Source organism: Cicer arietinum, chromosome 7 (genome assembly GCF_000331145.2).
Source record: "Cicer arietinum cultivar CDC Frontier isolate Library 1 chromosome 7, Cicar.CDCFrontier_v2.0, whole genome shotgun sequence".
NCBI classification, from domain to species: Eukaryota; Viridiplantae; Streptophyta; class Magnoliopsida; order Fabales; family Fabaceae; genus Cicer; species Cicer arietinum.
Genome location: NC_021166.2, coordinates 11836363 through 11856113, shown reverse-complemented (window position 1 = coordinate 11856113; position 19751 = coordinate 11836363). Strand labels below are relative to the sequence as shown.

General features: G+C 26.7%; 2 protein-coding genes and 1 non-coding gene across 3 annotated transcripts; 1 reads left to right on the top strand and 2 right to left on the bottom strand.

Annotated features, from left to right (window-relative positions):
• The first annotated feature begins 8711 nt into the window (after window positions 1–8711).
• Window positions 8712–12197, top strand: LOC101500472 (serine/threonine-protein kinase SAPK3-like). The gene is made up of 9 exons (XM_004508910.4): window positions 8712–9105; window positions 9692–9766; window positions 10443–10544; window positions 10657–10710; window positions 10781–10873; window positions 11036–11128; window positions 11270–11374; window positions 11464–11562; window positions 11720–12197. The coding sequence occupies exons 1-9, from the start codon at window positions 8983–8985 to the stop codon at window positions 11981–11983; spliced, it is 1008 nt and encodes a 335-aa protein (XP_004508967.1). The 5' UTR covers window positions 8712–8982; the 3' UTR covers window positions 11984–12197.
• A 629-nt stretch (window positions 12198–12826) lies between these two features.
• Window positions 12827–12898, bottom strand: TRNAW-CCA (transfer RNA tryptophan (anticodon CCA)). Its single transcript has one exon. It is a non-coding gene; the product is annotated as a tRNA-Trp (tRNA).
• A 360-nt stretch (window positions 12899–13258) lies between these two features.
• On the bottom strand, window positions 13259–19466 carry LOC101500148 (potassium transporter 5). Its single transcript, XM_004508909.4, has 9 exons — window positions 19219–19466; window positions 18884–19106; window positions 16347–16595; window positions 15766–15807; window positions 15381–15641; window positions 15239–15291; window positions 15038–15152; window positions 14693–14947; window positions 13259–14602 (listed from the first exon to the last, which is right to left on the bottom strand). The coding sequence occupies exons 1-9, from the start codon at window positions 19390–19392 to the stop codon at window positions 13515–13517; spliced, it is 2460 nt and encodes an 819-aa protein (XP_004508966.1). The 5' UTR covers window positions 19393–19466; the 3' UTR covers window positions 13259–13514.
• Window positions 19467–19751: the final 285 nt, after the last annotated feature.

Here is a 19751-nt window from a genome sequence, read left to right as displayed (position 1 = left end):
CAAGAGAGAAAAATATAAAGAAATCTTTCATTATATTTGAGATAATAGATTTGTAGAAAATGATATAAGAATGTGTATAATTTTTAAAGTATTATAATAATATAGATACAAAGAATTTAGCTAACTGCTGAAAAACCTTTCTAATCCTCATCCGATGCATTTTTTAACTCCCACAAATTAAGAGTATTTTATATTTTGACCAAAAAATGGAAAGAGTTTTGTATGATGAAAAAAATACTCTTCAAACTTCCGCTCTCCCAAAATAATCTATTCCTTCTATTTTCTCTTTTTCTTTCAAAGTTTTCTCTTTCTATTTGCTCCAAACTTAAAAAATTGGTTCAAATCAAGTTCTTTTATTTGTAAACTTGAAGAGAAAAAAAACACACAAATAAAGAGACGGGTAGCTAATTCTCATATATCTAGAGGCAACTCCCCATCATGATGAAACATAAGTTTGTCAATTCAAAATTAATTGTAAGGGTTTCTTAAATGATTTGCTTCCATGAACTTAAATCAAGTGCGCTTAATTTACCAACATATAAATTTATCTCCCCACACTTTTTGACAAGCAAAATAAAATATACTAATTTAACATCACAGCACAAAATGCCCATTACATCAAAGTTTGTTTAGATAAATAATAACTTAATACATAAACTATATCTATGATAATTAGGGGTGTTCAAAAAAACTAAAAATTGAACCAAACTGCAGAACTGAACTGAACTGAACTGTTTTTTAACTGAATTGGTTTATAAAAATTGAGAATCGAATTGTTTTCGAACTGATTTTTTAACTAGAATCGAACCGGTTTTTAGTTTAAAAAAACCAAACCGAACTGATTTTCAGTTCGAAAAAACTGAACCAAACTGATTTTTATTTCAAAAAATTTGAACTGATTTTTTTTTAATAATAATTAAGGGTAGTTATGTAAAATTTGGTCTATATGAATAAAAAAATTCAGTTAAACCGGTTCAATTCGATTCAAATAATAAACCGGTGCTTTATAAAACGGTTCAGCTCAGTTTTTTGAACTGAAAACCGGTTCGATTCAATTTTTTCAAATTGAAAACCAGTTTGGTTTAATTTTTAAACGGTTCTAATTCAGAACTGAGTTTTGCACACTCCATTGATGATAGATAAAATTAAATTGTTTTTATATAAATTACAAATTATTTTCAAAAATTATTCTTGAGAGTTAATAGAAATTAGTTGAAAATAATTTATAAATTATTTATTCATAAATTATTTTTATAAATTCTCCAAACAAATAAATAAACTCAAATAAATTCAAATTACAAAAGAAAAAAATATTTACAAGAAGGCAACTTCAATTCTAAAGCCAACAACAGTAGCTAAAGTTAAGAGTTTCACCAATTCAACAACTCTACTCTAATTCAATTTCTGAGCCGATACAATTAATATGTTCGAAATATCCCATTCTGCATATTTCACACCTAAACCAACACCAATTCAGTTATCCTCCCACCCTTAAAGTATAGCTGTGTCCCTAATACTACAAAAACGTAAATAAAGATAAATGTGACAAGGAAAGTGAAGATATTTTTTCTTTTAAATAGCCTAAGTGGTAGTTTTAGTTCCTAAAAAAATAGACAAAATTACACTAAAGATGTTTTATCTTATTTATGTGTAATATTTAGGTTTTTTATCTTTTTTTTTTGTTTGAATTTTTATTTTTTAAAACATTTACAAATTTATCTTTTATCTTTTGAACATTTATAAAATATTATTTATCTTTTTTCTCTTTTTTCTCTTATTTAAATTATTTGTTTTTTAATATATTTATAAAATTATTCTTCGAAAACATCGACTTGTCATTAAAAACACTTAATGATAAATCTATTTAGGATTATTATTAAATTGGGTTTATAGTTGCTTATAATAAGAATTGGTTTTTTTTTTTTGTTTTTATTAAAAAAATAATGATGATAATCCTACGTAAACTTGTCCATCAACATTTTTAGTGATGTATTAATGTTTTTAAAGGATAATTTTTTATATATAATAAAAGATAAAGGTCTTAAACGAGATAGAAAAAAGATAAATAATAATTTTATAAAATATTATAAAAATTAAAAAGTAAATTTATAAATATTTTAAAAGATAAAAGAATAAACAGAAAAAAGAAAATCAGATCTAAATGTTACACGTAAATAAGATAATATACTTATAATGTAGCTTTGCTAAAAATAAAAAATAAATACTTCAATTTGATTAATAAATTGAAATTAATATTAAAAGTAGAAAATACATTTATAAAATTTATGTCAATTGATAAATATCGATATTGTTAAGTCGAATATCATATTTTAAATTTAAATTCCAAAACTTTATAATTATATATGAGATTTTTTTTACCATTTTATTATAAGTAAATAAATAAATAAAAAGCAGCAGAAAACACATAGGTTCATGCAAAACATTTTTTGGAAATAAGTCTTAGAGTTATTGGTTTTAGTATGAAATTCAAGGGGGCTTACCTAGTTGGATGTGTTTCATGTAACACCGTGTTTTTGGTAGTCATACACTAATACTAGGGATGGGAATAGGCCAGGCCGTTCGACAGAGGTCTATGGTTTGGCCTACTTATGAATTGGTCTGGCCTGGCCTGTTTAATAAAAAGGTCAGGCTCAGACTGTTTTTAAAGCCTATTTATGTAAATAGGTCAAGCTCAGACTTTTAAAAAAGCCTATTAGGCCTCACAGGTCGGCCTATATATATTTTATATGTATTCCATTCTCTATGTTTTCTTCTTCTAATTTCCATTGCACTCACTCCAACGAACATGTATGAAAACAACATATTTTTTTTTTATAAAAACCGATATTATTTATTTGTTACTTTATATTTTATAAAAATCAATACTATTTATTTGTTATCTTTATATATATTATTAGTATATAAATTTAGAAACTCTAATTGTTTATTATTACTGAATATGAGTTTGTTTGAGAGGTAATAATCCTAGTTGTTTGAGAGGTAATATTCTGAGTTGTTTGAGAGATAATAATAGGTGCGTTTGTTTCAATAAAAAATTTATTCTTTTAAATCAAAAACTATTTTTTAGGGTTTAAAAGGTATTTGTTTCATATTTTTTAAAAATTATTTTGTTATAAAAATTATTTTTTTATTTAATATATATATACATATACACATTAGTAGTGGTATATGGAGAATCATATAAATCGATATGTGTAGAGCATCATATAGCTATAGATAATTGTTTATTTATTATCTTTATATATATATATATATATTATTACTAAATATGATGTTGCACGAGATGATTTGTTTGAGAGGTAATAATCTGAGTTTGTTTGAGACCATTTGTTTGAGAGATAATAATGGGTGCGTTTGTTTCAATAAAAAATTTATTCTTTTAAACCAAAAATCATTTTTTAGGGTTTAAAGGGTGTTTGTTTTATATTTTTTTTTTTTAAATTATTTTGTTAGAAAAATTATTTTTAATGTGAATAAGGCTTTTAAATAGGCTTACAGGCCAGACCATGATAGGCCGTAGGCCAGACTCAGGCCGAAAAAAAGTCTATCATAGGCCGTAGGCCTCAAAAATTCATCGTAGACCAAGCTCAGATCTTTTAAAGTCTGGTCTGGTCTGACCTATTCCCACCCCTAACTAATACCCGTTACAAATATGTTTTGTTTGTGTTTATTCTCCTTCTATCCTTGTATTCTTCGATTTAGGCCTTTACAATATGATTAAAGGTTCGTTCTATGTTATTGATTAATAAAATTAGTTATATATTTTCAAATGTAATTTTATAGAATTTATTTTAAACTTGTTTATTATCAATTAAAAATGTCATTTTGATATTTAATAATTTAAATATTTATTATTAGAGATTTTAATATAATAATTATTATTTAAAAATATATATTTTAAAATGATTTTTATGAAAAATTATTCAAAATAGTTATATTTTAAGTATTTTTTAAAATTTTATTATTTAAAAAAGTTGTACCAAAATAATAAAATACTAATTTTTTTATATAAATTTTAACTGGTTTTTTATCATCTAAAAAAGTTATACCAAAATAAATATTTAATTTTTTTATGAGAACTTATTTTAAGTGTTTTTTTTTATAAAAAAAGTCACAATAAAAAAATTGTACATAAATTGTCTTTGCGAAAGTTGGACAAGTGTGAGTCTATTTAAGTGTCAACTCACTTTATTTATTTTATTTTTGATTTAAATATGCTGTTCTTTGCAATTATAATTTTATTTTAATTGTTATAAGTTTTTTTTTTTTATTTATCTTTGTACATATAATTTTATTTTAAAATAATGATTTGATTCAATTTTATAACACCGTTAAAATACAATATTATTTTAATAAAAATAACTCAAATATAATTAAATTAATTTTTTTTAACTTAAAATTAACATTAAATATTTCAGTTTTTTTTTCTAAAAAAACTTAAATTGCACTTTTTCTTCATTGTTTCAATTCTCCTTCTATTGTAGAATTCCTCCCATTGAATACTTACTCACGTGTGTGGAATTCATAAAATATGAAAAAACATAGTAAATTTGATTAAAAGTTTAACTCTGTCACCATGTCAAATTCATTCATCACTGCTTACCATTATTAGGACTTAGATGCAACAAAATTCTACTCAAACTTTTAAACTTTTCTATATACTACTCTAAAATTCCTTAACATCCACATCAAAAAGAAAAACTCTAATCCAGAGCTAATTCTATAATCTACCGTTATCCAACAAGTACCACTAGACGAATACAAATATTATGATAACGATGAATTTGAGTACAATGATGAAACTCAAATAAATAAAAATGTTGGTAATGGTGATGAAAATTATGACGAAGAAGAAGAATACGCGATTTAGATTTTTTTAGAAAAGAAAACTAAAACATTTGGAATTATTTTTTGGTTAAAAAATATTATAAGTTAATTATATTTTGTTTTTTTTTTAAATGGTTATGTTTTAACATTGATGTAATTTTTGTAATAAAAATTAAATATATAATTATTTTAAAATGAAAATATATTTACAATAATATTAATCAAACAAAAAAACATACAAAGACTAAAATAAATAAAAAATTATAATTGTAAAGAAAAAAAAACATATTTAAATCTTAATTTTTTAGTATTTTTTTTTTCAATTCACTTTAATGTATATACACTTCCAAGGAAAAACTATGTCATAGCACCTACATCAAAATAAATTGAATTTATTTTGTATTTAAATTATAGTAGATCAAATAAATTTTAAATATGTGTGTGAGTACTATAAGTTCTTGAATCATTCTTCTTTTTAATAATATGAAGATAAAATGTTTATACAAATCGAGGTCAATTTTACCATCAATGTTGATCAGTGAAATAAATAAATTTGAATAAACTAACTAACAGTGATTTGTACTCATCATAATACGAATTATCTTAGAAGAGATTATACGATGTATATTCATTGAGTATCATCATTTTTATACATAAAATAAAATATATTTATAATTAAATAATAATGTATTTTTATATTATTTTATATTTATAACGACTTATAGATTTGTCAAACATTATAATTTCAACGACTAACTTTAATATGTGAGTTATGAGTTATTGTCTATCAACCATAGATTAATTTTTTTCCGATACTAACTATTTTATAACTTAATTTTACCAAAAAGAATTAAATTATAAGATACACAGATAATTAATTTTCTTTATAAAAAAAATATGCACCGTTAGCTTATTTGTCAGTCAAAATTGATTATTAAAATTTTTAAATTATTTGATCTAGTGATAAAATAACAAATCTTATAATATTATTATGAGTTTGAGTCCTATTAACATCATTAAAAAAAAGACAGATATAAATATATTTTTAAATATTCATTAAATTCTAAAAAAATTATCTACTTTAAATTTAGACAATATTTTTATGCTAAATTTTTTCCTATAGAAAAATTGATGATTGAGGTAGATATTAATTGATGTGTCTTTTGTCGAAAACATAATTAATCGACGTGTCTACTTTTTATTAGGAGAATAAGTCATCTCAATCTTCTTTTATTCATTATTAGTTTAATATGACTTAATTGTCAAGAAGATAAGAATAGGAAACAGGGAGCTGGATCGTGGGACTCCTAAAATCCAAGGACGGGGTAGTTGTAAAATGGTCCACCCTAGATTTTTTCAATTTTACTGTTAACAAATATTAATGCGAGCAACACTTTGTAACACATTTTTATCATGTTTATTTAACAATTGGTAATCTTATTTGAAGTACTTTTTTTTTTTCCATCAATGTAAAATGAGTAAACTATTATTTTGTTCTTTTTTTAATAGAATGTTGTTATTCTAATTTCTGACTCATTAAAAAATACAAATTCATCACTGATTAGTCAAACGTCTGTCACTTTAGTCTATGATAATAACTTTTGTGTTAGTCCTCTTAAGTAAGTGATATGTACGCTAAATAGTTGAATGATGTGTCACTCTCTTGTATATGGATCTGATGAGTAAATAACGATCAAATTGACATTAAGTTTTAAAAAATAATCAAAAAAATGAAACTATAAATGAAAAAATTTATGTTTTTTTCTCTCATTTAGTTACATTTTTTCATTTCTACTTTCTTTTCTCTTTGGTTATATTGTCTCTCATTTTCTCTCCTTTCGTCAAACCCAATAAGTTATTACATACATGGACCATTCTAATTATAAGTTATCATTTTTCAGGGACTATAATGACAATAAGTGTTATTTTTGAGAGACCATTGTGATTATATTCGTAATTTTACAACCTAAAATATCCATTCAGATTTTAAAACACTTAAAGTTACTTGAAATAACACAAGACACACTAACAATATGAATGAACACAAAACACTTCATATGGATTGACAAGGTACTTGCAAATGGTGAAACACTTCCAACACGTGTATTAGGTCAAGGAAGTGGGGCGAGATCCACTAAAAAAGAGAGAATGAGAGACACCAGAATTCATATGGAGTGTATAAGATATAACGGTTAAAGAAAGTACAAAAATAAAGAAGTGCATCAAAATTAACATGTTTAAGTCGTTAATTTTATCACATCTTAATAACATATCACACAATTTTATATATCTAAAAACTTATTTAACTGGTGTGTGCAAAACCATATTAGCCATCTAAAAAGAGAGATTAGTGTAGTTGGAGTAATATTTAATTCTAATAACAATAAAATAGAACTTGTGTTAGCAATGTTAATAGAACTTGGGTTACCAATACTAATATATTTAAATCATTAAAAAACTGGTTCTTTTGACAAAAAGATTAAGAAAATAAAAGCGGTTCTCATCGGCCATCGCTATATTTTTAATAGTTACTAATAACGTCTTATCGATATTTTGGGTAAAATAAACCGGACAACCTATCCCGTTTTTACTTGGGCCCGTAGAGTTGATCAGAGAAGAGTAAAAACATGGAAAAGTGAAAAACATTATTGATGTTAAAAAAAGTAATGAAATTTTTGTTGTTATTAATTTTACCTTTAACAATAAAATAAAATAAAATAAAATATAAAAAAATACTTTGCTATTTTTGAAAATGTATATTCATTAATTAGTTTTCCATCTTTCCTACAATATTTTATTCATTTATAAAAAATTACTTAAAATGAATAATCTTTTTAATTTCTATTATATTTTTATAATTATATAATTTAATTAATATTATTTATATTATTTTTAATATAATATTTTTTATTATATATTTATAACATTGATAATACATTAATATCTAACCGTGATAATTTTATAAAAATAGTATTATTTTTATTTATATATTCTTTTTAACATGTGTAAAATAATTAAATGACTCAATTATGATAGGTCGAAAGAAATATTTTATCTACTCTTTGTGATAATATTTATTTTAATATTTTATTATCAATATAAAAACATTACACTGTGGATGCAAAAATTTACGCCCATAATAAATCATTAAAAAATATTTGACGTGTATCGACGTGAATGATTATGATAATATAAAGTATTTTATATTGTCAATAATATAAATTAAACTCTAATAATGTATTCAGAAAAATGAAATGACAATGTAATGTAAAGAAATTTTAAATTGTTATTGTAAGTTAATAACAACCCTTGATTGTAATTTTTACCGATAAATTGACGATTACTGTAAAACTGTTTACACATTTCAATTAAACCCAACATATTTAGAAATAAAAAATAAAAAACACAATGTTTCGTAAAATAAAAATACTTGAAAAATTTACATTTTTTTCGTGTTTTCAATAAAATAAAATGAATTTTACATTGCATCGTTGCCCTCTTTTGGTATCAAAAAAGAAAAGAGCAGGCTGTTATTTTACTTGAGGTATCTTCATAATCATTGCAGCAGACAGAAATAAAGAAACGAATTTGAAAGTGTATAGTATTTGATTAATACACGCAAATAGCTTCAACTTTATTCTAACAACCACCACAATTATTACCTCCCCTCTTTTTGTTGAAAGATCTCCTTCCTATATACTTTACTACCATACACTATACGTCATTTCCGATTTAAATAATGTTCATGAAAACAACTTATGCTATTAATTAAACTAACATTCCGTCCCTAACTTTTGAACACAAAAAACATACCATAAATAACTTTATTGAGGTATAAGCCTTAATAGTTTTTTACAGTAACTATTGTCCACTGTGTTTCTTTTGATTCCCATTTTATTTTTAATTATTTCTTTGAACTTTTCCTTCCATTGCATCTGTCTCTTTCATATTAAACTACATTATTTACATTATCATCATTGCCAAATAAAATTACGTTACATTATATTATATTATACTACCCTCCATGAATTTTATATATTTTTTTAGACATTATTCTTTTCTTCTCTATCTTTTTATCTTATTTGGTCTTTTTTTCTGTTGCGGTTTTGGAGAGTTTTGGTAGAGAGGGTTGACATGGAGGAAAGATATGAGCCGTTAAAGGAACTTGGTTCTGGAAATTTTGGTGTTGCTAGGTTGGCTAAAGACAAGAATACAGGGGAGCTTGTTGCTCTCAAATACATAGAGAGGGGTAAAAAGGTAAAATAATTTTTTTTTCTTTCAAGATTTATTCACTGCCTTTGAATTTAATTTCAGTACTTTATTACTCACTAAATGCTGTTGTTTGTTTTTTGTGTATTCATTGCTGTTTTCTCGAGAAAAATCTTGTTACTTTCTCTTGCATATTTGTGATGCTGATATTATATGATGTTTCTTGGTTCATATTTTTTTATTTTATTTTAATTCTGGATGAAAATTGATATGGAAATCAATTAAATAAATTAAATAAATTTTGTCAATTTTGAAATTTACTATATTTATTAGCAATTGATTGTTAAATGGATATGTTCTTGTTGTTCTACCCAGCTTGAGAGATTTGTCTTTGTAGTTGCCTAGGAAGGATAGTGGATTTACACCAAAATAAGTTTCTCATTGAATTGATTTTTTGTTGCTCTCTATCAAGCTTAAGTAGCTTCCTAATCATACTCAGCAGCACTATGTGGAAGTGTATTATCAAAGCTTGATTAGCTTAAACTCTGCATTAGGGATAATTTTTTTCAAGAAGTTTCATTTAAATTCTTTCTGATATGTGTTTCTTCTAAGTGAGTTATGCTTGTGATAACAGATTGATGAGAATGTACAGAGAGAGATAATTAACCACAGGTCATTAAGGCATCCAAATATTATCAGGTTCAAAGAGGTAAGAGTTTTTATTCTCTCTTAGACTGTTTCTTGATTAGGTTTGGAAGGGTATCTTGAATGTAGTATTTGGTTATCTGCATTGTTTTTTGCATAAGGCTCTCATTTAATACACTGCTTGAAACTTGTCTTGAAAGAGATTTGATTTGTTCATAATTAAATGCGTCCGACTCATGAAGAAAACAAGGTATAATTCCTAATTCCCTATGTACACTGAGTTATTAGCATTGACATAGAGTTAGTTTTGATAATTTGTTTTGCTAATTCTTATAGAAAAGAAAATGTTAAAATGATCTTACATTAACCAGGAGTGTCCTAGCTACTAGCATCTTTCATAAGTTGAAATTAACTTTTGCACCTCAATTTTTCTAATAGCTCTCATTTACCTTTTGTATATAACACCTGATTGAAATTGGATCATAACGCGCAAAAAGTTTTACGGTATAGTGAATCATTACTAAAAGAAAGGTCACAATCATTTGCATTGAGACAATTATGGTTGATAATACGCAAAAGTTTATGTTATATACTATCATATCTTCTTGCGACTTGCATTGTTTCTTAACAAAATTGATCAAGCCAGTATCGTTAATTTGAAGCAAATCGTGTACATGGATCAGTGAAGCAAGATTCCAATTTGTACTAACAAAATGATGAATGAGGTATCTGTTCTGCAGGTCTTGCTGACCCCTTCTCATTTAGCCATTGTCTTGGAGTATGCTGCTGGAGGTGAACTCTTTGAGAGGATATGCACCGCTGGTCGATTTAGTGAAGACGAGGTTATAGAATTAATATCGTTGACCTATTATCTTTCTTTTTAAATATTCCATATACACATAAGTTATTTACATGGAAATTTACTAAGTGAATGATTTTCCTATATTATTACAGGCAAGATATTTCTTCCAACAGCTAATATCTGGTGTTAGCTACTGTCATTCCATGGTATGGATGCAGTCAGAATTTGTTGTGTTCTTCATTACAAACGTGTCTTATATTACACTTCACGATGTAGGAAATCTGCCATAGAGATCTGAAGTTGGAAAACACTCTATTGGATGGAAATCCATCCCCTCGACTTAAAATTTGCGACTTCGGTTACTCCAAGGTTAATACTATTTCACCAAAATGAGCTTTTCTGGAGATATATCATATTATTATTATTATTATTATTATTATTATTATTATTATTATTATTATTATATTTATATTATATCCAAGGTTAATAGTATTTTCTGATTTTCCATTTTAATTCAATATTCAATTGCAGTCTGCAATACTGCACTCTCAACCAAAGTCTACAGTTGGAACTCCTGCATACATTGCTCCCGAGGTTCTGTCGCGAAAGGAGTACGATGGAAAGGTACTTAGAATTTCTCTGTCATTTTCCTTAGGGCCTTAAAGATCATGTCAAGCTACATTTTATTGCTAGTAACAACCATTAAACAGTTCATCATTTAGTCCAAAAGGGTCAATTCAGTAAATGGGGCTTTTTGGTGTATAGATTGCAGACGTTTGGTCCTGTGGTGTGACACTTTATGTCATGCTAGTTGGTGCATATCCATTTGAAGAACCAGAAGATCCTAGAAATTTTAGAAAGACCATTGGGGTGAGCTCTTATTTAACTTCAAGTTCAAAATAACATTATGAACAATCTCTGATAGCAGAAAATTTGAACTCTGATTCTCTGGTTGGCAGAGAATAATAGGTGTCCAGTACTCCATACCCGACTATGTTCGCATTTCTGCCGAGTGTAGGAGTCTTCTATCTCGCATCTTTGTCGCCGATCCTGCCAAGGTATGTATCATTAAGTAACTCTATAAAAAAAACATACAAACATTATAGTTATAATGTTATAGTATTATATATGCAGCTTATAATATAAAGAGTTTAGATATTGTATAATGAGATTATGTTTATTTTTCAAACTAATTAGTTGTGATCCTTGTTAAAGAGGATAACCATCCCAGAGATCAAACAGAACCCTTGGTTTTTGAAGAATATGCCTAAAGAGATCATTGAAGCTGAAAGAAAAGGTTTTATGGAAACAAAGAAAGACCAACCAAGCCAAAGTGTTGAAGAAATCATGAGGATCATACAAGAGGCAAGGACACCAGGACAAGGATCCAAAGCTATCGATGGTGGTCAAGCTGGGACCGGTTCAATGGACGTTGACGACGAAGAAATTGATGTCAGTGGTGACTATGAAAATGTGTGATTTGAGGCCTTCATTGGTGGATGGCTACATTGTTTATAAAACATGATCTGCATTATTAACATTTACCAAATGCAACATTCATGTTCTAAGCATACACACTACCTAGGTTTGAAATAGAGTTTTGTGTTTATTTGAGTGTGAATAATATTGATAAAAGGATTGAATTGGTTTTCATTCAGTAAAATCCCATACTAAGGGCAAAATTGTTTGATAATAGTTTAGTTTATGAGCAGTTCAAAAACTTTGGCTTTTTGAGAAATGTTTAGTATATTCACCAAAGTTTTTCTTGACATAAAAGTTACATAATTTTAATCGATGGATTGGTCCACCAATGATGTTTTTCCTGCCCTTTATTTTTTTTGGAATCATTTTTGTATGGTACCAAGAATTTGGACACACATAAAAGAAAAAAAAACATAGAAAAATAATATATTATTTTATGCAAGAAAAATAATAATTAAGTAATGTATAATTTTAAAATAATTAAAAAAATATATGTTTTTTTGTATATGTGTTCCAATAGTGTGTCTAAATTTTTGTGACCATCCAATAATTATTTAATTTTTTGTATGCACAAGTCTTTACATCTTTGTATGAAAACAAATTGACTAATAAAGAAAAAAAATATATTTGTGTTAAATTATTAAGTGTAAAAATGACATTTGTGATACACTTGATGTGCAAAAAAAGCATAAACAATAACTTTCCTTATTTGTGGCATCTCTTTTGGAATAATGAGGTTGAAGAGTATTTTATTCAAATTTGGATGGCACCTTAGTCATATGATATGAAATGCATAGATGGAAGATATGATTTTTCAGAAAGAAAAAACATCAAAATAATTGAACCCGACGTGAATCGAACACGCAACCTTCTGATCTGGAGTCAGACGCGCTACCATTGCGCCACGGATCCAATTGATGAGAACTAAGAGACACAAAACTATAAAAACAATACGAACAATATTTCCAATCATATTTTCGCTTAAGTAAACGTTTTATTTGTTAACTTAACCATAGTGCAAGTAGATTCATTTTACAAATGCCACTGAAAAGGAGTGTTTATGTTTCCTCTCATGTATTTTTTTCCTCTTGTTATTCCTTGTTTTTTGAGTTGGTATGTTAAGGTGGATATCGCCTTAATTAATTTTGTCTGTGGTTTTTAATTTGTTGTTTTGGGGCTTCTAACCCATTTTCTAATATTGTATCATATGACAAGTTATAAATTGACATATCTCAGTGAACAATAAACATCTATTATATAATGGGACATATATGATTCACAATTTGCACTTTATTTATGTGAGAGCAATGATGCTCACTTCTCCATCAATCAAAACTTACATGACTTGGTGAAAAAGTTACAAACATAAAAAAATAAAATTGAGCACAAAAATACATATTTATCTTATAATACAACATTTCATTTTTCACATAACGCAAAAATAATTAAACCAACCAGCTTTGAGCCTAGTAGTAGTTAACATATATGCATAATATATATCAATTTGTTTCACTACATATCTCAAATGTCATATTTCATATGTCATTCCAATCTTAAGAAGTCTCTTGTGTGGAATTGCCATAGAATCTTCTCCTTGTCTAAAGTTCTTGCGCAAGAATCTATAAGCATAGTTCACAACAATCTTATTCAAAATGGAAGAATTTGGATGAGCTACAACCTCTGCTTCACCAATCATATACACCACACCCTTTTCCATTTCTTTGTCAATAAATTTTATTTCCTCTTCCGGTCCTTGAACTATAGGCGCAAAGAAATTTGATGATTTTGTCACACTTCCAGGCAACGATCGAATAGAATCCGATGAAACATGAGACACACCACCATAACTCGGGATAATTCGATTAGAAGAATTACTCAACCTTGGCTTAACTTCTTTACCTGATACGTCATCCATCTCAGTACTACTCTCTTTACCAGAAATAGGTACTAATTGTTCTGTTGTTGTTGTTACATTAGTATTACCTTCATTAACATCGATCATAAAATTCTCTTGTTGAATGAATCTCTTGAGATTTTGTATCAATTGCGACTCAAACTGAAGAGGCTCCTCAACGGCATCATTGTAACCGCGTCTGACAACACATCGAAAAATTCGATACTCGCGTGATTCCACCTGTCGAAACAAAAACCTCTCTTCGGAAGCAACATTGCTGACAGGAATAGTCTTGATGGAAACAAAGACGAGAACAGAATGAATGGACTGTACATTAGAAATTAAGTGTGGAAATATTGGAGGAATTCCTTGCACTAACTCAGAATACAAAAATCCAATTCCTGGTACTCTATGTACATGTGTATTGGTGGCTAATTCCCTTAAAAACTCACTTGAAACTTTGTTATTGAGTTCAAACATGTATCTTTCTTTGTGAACATAGTGCCAAATTCCCATAACTATTGTTAAGAACATAGCTAGTACAATTGGAAAATAGCCTCCACCAGTGAACTTTGTTATTTGAGATGAGAAATAAACAATTTCTGTAAAACCAAATGTGAAAAAGAAGAGTATGACCATCCATAAGCTCTTCTTCCATATAACAAGCATTATAAGTGAAACAAGTGTGGTTGTTATCAACATATCACCAACAACAGCAATCCCTGCATTAAACATTTCATTTTCCAACTTGTCACTCTTTGCTTCTATAAGTTAAAAATTTGAACACATAGAAATGAATTTATAAAACATACCATATGCATGGCTAATGTTATCTGTGGTCTTGAAGGCAGCACAAACTATAATACATCCAATCATAAACATGTAGTTGACCTCTGGAATATACACTTGACCATGATGTTTAACTGAAGTATGCACAACCTTAACTCTAGGGAAACAACCTAGACTCAAGGCTTGTGATATAATGGAAAATGCTCCTGAAATCATTGCTTGGCTAGCTATAATGGCCGCAGCAACAGCAACAACAAATGTTGGCCAATACAAGGGGTCTGCATGTTATAAAGGAGAAATTGATTCATTCATATTTAGTAATTATGGTGTAAATGATTTTACTTCATATAAAATTAATCAAAACTTACCTGGTATACTATCATAGAAAGTATCTGCCACTTTTTCAGGGAATTTTCTTAGAAATGCTGCTTGCCCAATATATGCTGCCAATATTGCAGGAAATGTAATGCAAGTAAAGCTAATCTGCAAACATATATAATATGTAATGTTAATAATATGAAAGCAATGTAAGGGTTGCTTTAAAAAATGAGTCTTTAATAAAAACTTACTTGAATGGCTCGTACACTGAAGTGACCCAAATCAGCAAACATGGCCTCGGATCCTAATTAAGAATATATGTATCTTAGTTAGAATTAAAATAACGATACAACTTAAGAAGATGAGTTAATATATAGTTTAGATGCTACTAACCTGTAATGCATAGAAAGACTCCACCTAGTGATAACCATCCATCCTTACCATTTCTTTTGAAGTAATCAACTATATATTTTGGATTAAAAGCTCGTAATACTCCAACGTCGTATTTGAATAAATTGTAGATACCAATTCCACCAATAAATGCAAACCATATTAAAATTATTGGAGCAAATAAGGCTCCCACTTTATCAGTACCAAATCGTTGCATAGCAAATAGGACAATCAAAATTGCTACAGTGATGCCCACAACAGCATCTGAAAATAAAAAATACACAAGCATTTTCATGCATTCAAAATCATACATCATAACAAATTTGTCACTCTAGATAATAATAATAATATTAATAATAATAATATAATGAAATATTAAATTGAATACCTTGACCAAGTGATTTACTGATCCCGCTCACCGCAGAAAGAACTACATTAAAATTATAAAATATTGTAAATAAAAAGAATTTCTTTAAATGAATTAATCCAACCCAACTCAAATATGAAACTAATATTTTACAAATCATTTTTATCTTTTGAATTGTTTTCTTATATTAAGTTTGTATTAAATTATAGAAAAATGATGTTTTTACTTAACAGAAGTTTGTCATTATTTTTTCAGAGATTTTTTATATAAAGAAGAAGCCATATTTATATTTATTTATGATAGTTATAATCAATTTAAAAAAAAAAAAATTCTCTCACATATATCACATTATTAAATTTAAATTTTTATTAAGAAACAGTTAGAAATAAGTGTTCATTATAATCATATTTCAGCCTCTAATTCAAAAACTGAAAAATAATTCAAATATTAAAAAAAATTAATTTTAAAAATAAATTATTTTTAATAATAATATAAAACAAACAGACTATACACACTTTTTTTGAAGGAACATAAATATATAGTTGAACTTTGAAAAACAAAATAAATTTATTGAAGTTAAACTATAGTAAATTATAACCAACCTGAAATTGATGGAGTTAGAATACCGTCTCCTATGACCATGGAAGTTCCCATTATAGCTAGAAGTAAAAGTAGAATTCGAGCAAAATGACTTTTCTCAAGCTTTTGCTTTAATCTATGAGCTCTTTTTTGCTTGGTAGATGGTATTTCAAGGTTGTAATTTGAAAGTTCCATGTCCTCTGGCTGTTGATTGGGAGCCAAACTCACATTTATATGCCTACATATCAATGAATATAGTGCAAACGCTCCACCTATATCCATTCATAATTTTCAGTTATATCTTTTGCATATTCTTTTTAAAATATTTTATATCAATAAATAAATAAATTTATAATTAATTTTTCAGGTACATCATATTATATAACTTAATCAACACACCTATATTGTTATTACATATCACTATTATAGTCGATATATGCACAATAAACTAGAAGTTACATAATAGATACTAATTTTAGTATTTTTGTTACAATGTAAATTTGCTATACACACATCCCTTGTACAAGTCAATGGTGTCGCTCATAACTCATAAGTTAGCTAAAGCCACAACATATTAATCAGAATCTTAGATTGTATTACGTCTTTTATTGTATTAAATATGAAATGATTTTGTTTCCGTAAAAAAAATAACTGTTGTACACACACATACTAATATTGAATAAATAATCGATCAATTATTTTATCTCCAATTATATAGATTTTTCTAATTTAGCATCTCCAATATTAAATATTTTATGTAGAAAAAGTGGACTTTATGTTGAAATTGGAAGTCTCATGAAATAGTTAGACTAAAAAGGGTTTATAAATGACGTGAAAATATAATATTTATAGGTTTAGACATATTGGATCATGAACCCCGTTAGCCCAATGTTTGTGAGAAAGTATTACCTTGGGAAGGTTTATTGAACATGTATTATCATTAATATTATTAATTAGTGTCAAGTTGATACTCTCTATGAAAAACAATTAAAAACTATATCCGGCCCATAGTTATTGATATTTTTTATGTCAAAACTTTCTTTTTATTTTGAGTCATAAAAAGTTTGTCATTTATTTTGAGTCAGTAGACAAAATAATGAATACTACTATCAATTTAGATACACAGTACAATTGTGAGGTCATAAAATTTAAATTCATGACATAATATTTAATTTAATAATATCAATATTTGTCAATTAAAATAAAATTTATGAATAAAATATTTGTCATTTTATAAGCAAAACTAACTTATATCTATCTAAAACTATTAATAAAAGAGTATTTTATTAAATAAAATTTATTTTATCATTAAAATTACCATAACAACTAATTTCCTTAAAAATTATGCTCAACTTAATTAAATGACATACTTAGAGGGAGTATTATTTTGCTTATAATCTAGATAGGAGTATTAGTTTATTTTAATGTATGTGCATTAACCTTACATGATGACAACCTAACTTCAAAAAAACCTAATTAACTACAATAAATAATGCATTTGTTCAAATCAGTCAAGATTGGATCTCGCTGAACATATATAAGCTTGGGGACAAATTTGACTCTAAAACCAAGGCAAATGAGACCCGATACTAAATATAAAAATAGATATTAACTTTCATTTCAATTTATGTTTTCTTAGAAGAAAAAAATTGTTCTTATTTATATGTTAATTTTTTAAATCTCAAGGTTATATTAACAGTCTTTTTATTGTCAATTATATATTTTTCCCTAATTATAAGTCCCAGTTAGAAAATATATTTGTCTTTAAATATAACTTCAATTTCAAATTACTAAGATACATTTATTGTTATTTTTTAAATATATCTCTTATATTTTTTCTAAAAATTTCAAACCTACCTCTTATTAGTATTATTGATTTGTCTTAAAATATCAAATGTAAGTGTTGAGAATGTGTACACGAAGATTTCTTTTCTTGATCAGTACACAAGAGGATATTTTAATAACTTATATATAGACGCATTAAATATTATTATATACGTTTTTCTTGTTGAAGTGAAATAGGTTTCTAAATATATTTATATAAAGGACCAAAAAGACTTATAAAAGAGACAAAGGTAATATACTCGTTTATATATATAAAGAGAGAGTAAATGAGTGAGTTTGTAAAGATATATTTAAAAATTATATTAATAAATTTATTTCTTGGTTTGTGCGAAAGAAATGAAGTATTGTATTTGTATTACTCGTTCATGAAATTTATATCTTATTTTAATAAATTAATCTTATCTGATTGATGTAAGGTGGATAAAAAAGATATATCACATCCATAAAAATTTAACACGTAGTCACTTTTAGGTCTAAAAAATATAATTGAAGTAAAATAAACTAAATTTTAAAACAAAGACTAAATTTAATAAAAAAAGAAAAATTAAAACTACAATAAAATCATGTCAAGAGGTTGAGCCACAACGTTCCTTCTCAAACTCGTGTTAAAATGATTATAAAATATATATATATATATAGACTTTGAACATAACGTGAAAGATAGATATTTAACAAATAAAAAAGAAGGTAGATTTAGATAAATAATTTGACGTACCGTTGCCATTATCATTAGCCCATAAGACAATGAAAACGTATTTAAGCATAGGTATGAGCACAATGGTATAGATGATGAGAGACAAAACACCAAGAATGTCATCGTTGTTTTTTATTCCATCCGTAAAAGTACTTGCATACACATATAGTGGAGATGTACCAATATCACCATATACAATCCCTATGCTTTGAAATGCCAACATCAGTGTCATGCTCCAACCCATCTGCATAATCATTTCTTTCTTTTCAGATTAATATATATACTATACTCTATCTATTCACCAAACTATTTTTCAATATATTTCATTTATATGTAACATATACATCAATGCAAACCTTTGAATGGTTGTTTTCGGCCATAGTAACTCTTCCCGCTTCCAAATTGAGAGAGTCTACTCGGCGAAGCTTCGCCCATGACACTTTTCGATCTTTCAGTTTCTTCTCTGTGTCGTTCTTCATCGTCTCTTTTTCTTCCTCTATCTTCACTTGATCTGCTTCTCCTCCATTCATCTTAATTAATTATGCTTTTTTTTTTTTTATGTATGACTTAATGTTTGTGTTGGAGGTGTTGAAAATGTACTTTAAGCATTGGTTTTTATAGACACAAATTTAGGTAGATCTCGATGACCACATACAGTGTGCTATTATTTTATGCATCATTAATTCTTTTGTAAGTACTCTATTTGACAATTAGTACGAATAATTTTAGTTCAATAAAAATTAGTATATTTAGTTTATTAATTACATTAATTTTTATTGACTAAAAATTAATTATATTTAAAACCCGAAGGAATAATTAAATTATTAAACTATTCTATCATCAATAATTGTACTATTATAATTGAAAACCCCGCCACCCTTAAAAGTCT

Coding starts and splice junctions, on each gene's coding strand:
- LOC101500472 (XM_004508910.4), top strand. CDS start 8,983: ATGGAGGAAAGATATGAGCCGTTAAAGGAACTTGGTTCTGGAAATTTT. Junction 9,106..9,691: donor ACATAGAGAGGGGTAAAAAG/GTAAAATAATTT, acceptor TTGTGATAACAG/ATTGATGAGAATGTACAGAG. Junction 10,874..11,035: donor GCGACTTCGGTTACTCCAAG/GTTAATACTATT, acceptor ATTCAATTGCAG/TCTGCAATACTGCACTCTCA.
- LOC101500148 (XM_004508909.4), bottom strand. CDS start 19,392: ATGAATGGAGGAGAAGCAGATCAAGTGAAGATAGAGGAAGAAAAAGAG. Junction 15,808..16,346: donor TCTAACTCCATCAATTTCAG/GTTGGTTATAAT, acceptor ATTTTAATGTAG/TTCTTTCTGCGGTGAGCGGG. Junction 15,292..15,380: donor AGTCTTTCTATGCATTACAG/GTTAGTAGCATC, acceptor ATTCTTAATTAG/GATCCGAGGCCATGTTTGCT.